The following is a 4,869-nucleotide window of genomic DNA, read 5'->3' as shown; positions in this document are numbered from 1 at the left end:
TTTCAAGAACGAGTGGACTAAGTATAAACCCCTTCCGAAAACCTGTGGTGGGGGGCTGGAGGGTGACCAAATAAGGAGTCTGACATTTTATAAGTATGATCCCAAGAAGCTTCTCAATGAGAAAGTTTTGCAATTGTCTGGGCTCTCTCCAGCGTCCCTTCACATCGAAGAGTCCTTAGGTGATTTTCTTCTTTCGGTCTCACTTGCTTTCATCGCTGTAGTGTTCGCATATGCTAACCTTTCCCTGCTCGCAGATAGTATCATCATGAGCACGCGCACGGCTATGCGGAGGATCGCGGCCCAGAACAAATCGAGGAAGGGGGGTGAGATCGCAAGTTCCTCGGATCCGAAAGGGAAGGGCAAGGCAGTTGCTAGTGCTCAAGATTTATCTTTGATCCCACCTCCCTCGGTTCCCTCCAAAACACTCGCAATTGCCACTCCTGATGGGCAACAGCCCATTGCAGTTGATAGCGAGGGTACGCCTTCCGCCCATAATGATCATCTCGGCTACAACTCCTCGGAGTTAGAACTGGGTCTGGACGAGGCTAGCGGGGGCCATGGGGTCGACCAGGGGAGCCCAGGTCCGCCTGAGGAGCGATCTAAGAAAAGGAGGCGATCTCCCCCGAAGAAAGGACAAGGGCCCAAGTCCAAGTTAGGGCCTAGCGATAAGGGCAAGGGGAAGGAGCCCGCTGAGGCCTCTCACCCTCCTTCAAAATCGCATAGCCCGAGCGTGCTGAGCAGGATGGCTAAGGAAGCCGCGGATAAGACTAGTGTTGATGAAGATCGGGACAAATTTTTGAGGGTGGCGCAGCTCGCCACATGTTGGGAGGACAGCCGGGCATCTCTTCGAGGCAATGTGCCGCCTCCCGAATGGCAAGATATGTCGAGCTCGTCGCTGTATGGCGAGGCTGGAGGGGACACTTTTGCAATCTACAACTCATTCGTCTCCGTTCGCGACCAGGGAGCACTTGTACCGAATAACCCTATTCGGCTCGAGGAGTTCGCTGCCCACTCCCTAGTCCAGGTATTTCATCGGCTGGTTTCCTTCGTCCTCCCCTCTTTTGTGCCATTCATTGCATTTGATTTTGCAGGCCATGACCTTTCTTCGAAGCCTAAGCCTCAAATGTACCCATTATCAAGAGTTATATTCAAACTGATCAGAAGGTGCAAGATCTTAGGTCTCAACTGGCCGAACGAGACGAGACCGAACGCAAGCAAGAGGATAACCTGCTGGCCTTGGGGGATGAAGTGCAAAAGTTGCGAGCCGAGCTCGATGTTGCCAAGAAGGAGAGGGAGATTCTTCGTTCTGAGCAAGAGGTGGCTCTGGCGGAGGCCAAGAAAGAGGCGTTCGATGCTGGACGTGAGGTCGGCCTCGTGGAGGGCCATAAGCGTGGGGTGGAAGAAGGCCAAGCCGGTCGCATTCTAATCGAAGAGCATCAGCGAGCCTTGGCCAACTCCCGGATGTCTGCGGTTCGTGATTTTTTGAAGACCGACACCTTCACGACCGCTCTTGAGATCAAGTCTGCGGACACCTTCACGACCGCTCTTGAGATCAAGTCTGCGGACTCATTCACCAAGGGCTATGAGATCTGCCTGTCTCAGGTCGAAAAGCTCGGTGGCTTTCATGAGTCTTTTGACCGCAGCAAACTTGACATCTCGCTTGATGGCGATCTTCAACCTCTTCCTCCAGATCCTGAGCTGAAAGACGATGAATTTATGGTCCTGAGGGACGAACTGGAGGCGGAAGCTGACGCCTGATCAGTCCCGATTCTTCTATTTTTGTGGTAGGATTTTGAGCTGATTGATCCAAATGTAAATCCTAGAGATTGTTAGGACATCATTTTTTGTAAACAGGAGGGCGGGGTGGAATTTTTGTTAACCCCTGTATATGACATTTTGTTGAATGAAAATGAACTCTTGTCAGCTCGCTCATTTTGCTACATTTGCGCATTGCGTTCTTTTAGTTGCATTTTGCTCGGGTGCGTCTTTTTCAGTTCGCATATTGGACGCGTCTTTTTCAGTTCGCGTATTGGACGCGTCTTTTTCAGTTCGCGTTTTGCTTGAGTGCGTCTTTTTCAGATCGCATATTGGACGCGTCTTTCAGTTCGCGTTTTGCTTGAGTGCGTCTTTTTCAGATCGCATATTGGACGCGTCTTTTTCAGTTCGCGTATTGGACGCGTCTTTTTCAGCTCGCGTTTTGCTTGAGTGCGTCTTTTTCAGATCGCACATTGGACGCGTCTTTTTCAGTTCGCGTATTGCTTGAGTGCGTCTTTTTCAAATCGCACATTGGACGCGTCTTTTTCAGTTCGCGTTTTGCTTGGAAAGCGAGTAATGACAGTAATATACGCACGAATGTAAGCATAAAACAAAGAAATTTTGATAAATCTCGTTGTGTAAATTACAAGAGTTGTAAATACTCAATAATACAATGTTTAACATGGATACGATCTTCCTAACCTTGAGAATATACAATTAGTAATCTGTTAGAACTCTCCCCGTGTAGTTTTTTGTTCGGTCTTCCTGTTGATGGCCTTTCACAGGCTCCTTGTTCGACCCTTCGGTTGATGGCCTTTCACAGGCTCCTTGTTCGATCCTTCAGTTGATGGCCTTTCACAGGCTCCTTGTTCGATCAGACTGTTGATGGCCTTTCACAGGCTCCTTGTTCGATCAATCTGTTGATGGCCTTTCACAGGCTCCTTGTTCGATCAGTCTGTTGATAGCCTTTCACAGGCTCCTTGTTCGATCAGACTGTTGATGGCCTTTCACAGGCTCCTTGTTCGATCAATCTGTTGATGGCCTTTCACAGGCTCCTTGCTTCAGGCATAAAATTTCTTCAGGTTTTGTATGTTCCAAGGGCGTGGTAGATCGCGACCCTGCATATCTTGTAGCCTGTATGTCCCTTTCTTTCTGATTTCGATCACCTTGTAAGGGCCCTCCCAAGGTGGCTCCAGCTTTCCCACGTGTTTTGACGCCTCCACCTTCTTCAGCACGAGGTCTCCCACCTGCAGCTGGTGGGGTCGAATTCTGCGATTGTGGCTCTTCATCATTAGGCCCTTGTGATGTAAGATTCTAGCATATGCAGACTCCCTTTTTTCTTCGATGACGGTGAGGTCGAAGCTTCGTTCGGCTTGGTTCGCCTCGGGCTCATACTGCATAACTCTTTGCGATTCCTCCCCTATTTCGGCAGGAATGATGGCTTCGGTTCCATACACCAGGCAGAAAGGGGTTTCACCCGTAGCGGTTTGTGGTGTTGTTCGGTAAGCCCACAAGACCCCGGGCAGTTCGTCGACCCACGACCCCTTGCTCTCGAGGCGAGTCTTCAAATGTTGCAAGATCGTTCGATTCGTCACTTCGGTCTGCCCGTTCGCTTGAGGGTTTGCAACTGCTGTGAAGTGTTGTGCGATCTTCAGCTCCTTGCACCATTCCGTAATTTTCCTACCCTAGAACTGCGTGCCGTTATCAGATATTAATATCCGGGGTATACCAAATCTGCATATAATATTCTTCCAAATGAAGTTGATGACTTCCCTCTCCGAGATTTTGGCTACTGCTTCTGCTTCGACCCACTTGGAGAAATATTCGACCGCTACGATGATGAATTTCTTTTGGGCTTGTGCGGGCGGAAAAGGTCCCACGATGTCAATTCCCCATTGGTCGAACGGGCATGCTATCTTGATCGGTTCCATCGGGGTTGCCGGCTGATGTATCAAAGAAGCGTACTTCTGGCAACTCTCGCATTTCCTCACCAAGTCCTTGGAATCTTCGACCAAGGTGGGCCAGAAATACCCTTGCCGCATCACCTTCTGAGCTAGCGATCTCGCTCCCGAATGATTACCGCAGCTTCCTTCGTGTATTTCCCGCATCACGTACAAGGCTCTCTCTCCATCCAAGCATTTCAGGAGTGGGCCATCCGCTGTTCGTTTGTAGAGCTGACCATCTAACAACGTGAATCGGGTGGCGCGAAATTTGACTCTTTTTGCTGCTTGTGGGTCGTTGGGCAGGATGCCCTCTCCAAGGTACCGTATGATCTCGCTCATCCACAATTCGGCCTCCGAAACGACCTGGATTTCTGTTCCGCTCGCGAGCACCGACTGGTCGCGCACTAAGGCAGTGATTTTGCGATCTCGAATTCCATCCATTGCCGCCCCAAATTTTGACAGAGCATCCGCTTTGTCATTTTCTGCTCGGGGAACTTGTGAAACGGAACATCCGTTAAACTTTCCCATCAATTGCTGCACCATCTCCTTATACCGTGTCATGGTTCTCTCTCTCGTCTCGTATGCCCCCTCAATCTGCATAGCGATTAGCTGTGAATCGGTAAAAACCTCCAGGTCACGAGCTCCTGCCTCGTATGCTAGCTCCAATCCCAATACCAGCGCCTCGTATTCCGCTTCATTATTTGTCACTGGGAATGATAGGCGAGCTGCGACCTCTATCTCGACTCCTTTGGGTCCTTGGATCAGCACGCCTGCTCCTCCGTTGTTCGCATTGGAAGACCCATCTACATGCAGCATCCATTTCGAACAGGTATGGTCGGGGGCATCGGGTTCTCTCGGATCGCTGGACAACTCTGTGATGAAGTCTGCGAGCACCTGTGCCTTCTGGGCCGTCCTGGGCTGGTACTCGATATCATGTTGCCCCAATTCGACCGATCGCTGGACAACTCTGTGATGAAGTCTGCGAGCACCTGTGCCTTCTGGGCCGTCCTGGGCTGGTACTCGATATCATGTTGCCCCAATTCGACCGCCCATTTGATTAATCTTCCGGAGGCCTCCGGTCGCGACATCACATGCTTAAGGGGGTGGTTCGTCAGCACCACCACTTTATGCGACTAAAAATATGGCCGTAGTTTCCGGGCAGTTACGACCA

At 50.5% G+C, this 4,869-nt stretch overlaps 1 protein-coding gene across 1 annotated transcript in view; it reads left to right on the top strand.

Annotated features, from left to right (window-relative positions):
• Nucleotides 1-1,388, top strand: part of LOC110011773 — a 2,167-nt gene extending 779 nt beyond the window's left edge. The window contains exons 3-4 of the mRNA XM_020693031.1: nucleotides 8-1,024; nucleotides 1,092-1,388. Coding sequence (XP_020548690.1) covers nucleotides 8-1,024; nucleotides 1,092-1,157 — 1,083 coding nt within the window. The 3' untranslated portion in view covers nucleotides 1,158-1,388. The remainder of the gene's footprint in view (nucleotides 1-7; nucleotides 1,025-1,091) is intronic.

Source organism: Sesamum indicum, linkage group LG3 (assembly GCF_000512975.1).
Source record: "Sesamum indicum cultivar Zhongzhi No. 13 linkage group LG3, S_indicum_v1.0, whole genome shotgun sequence".
NCBI lineage: Eukaryota > Viridiplantae > Streptophyta > Magnoliopsida > Lamiales > Pedaliaceae > Sesamum > Sesamum indicum.
The sequence above is the reverse complement of the archived record's forward strand: the minus strand, read 5'-3'. Positions and strand labels throughout refer to the sequence as shown.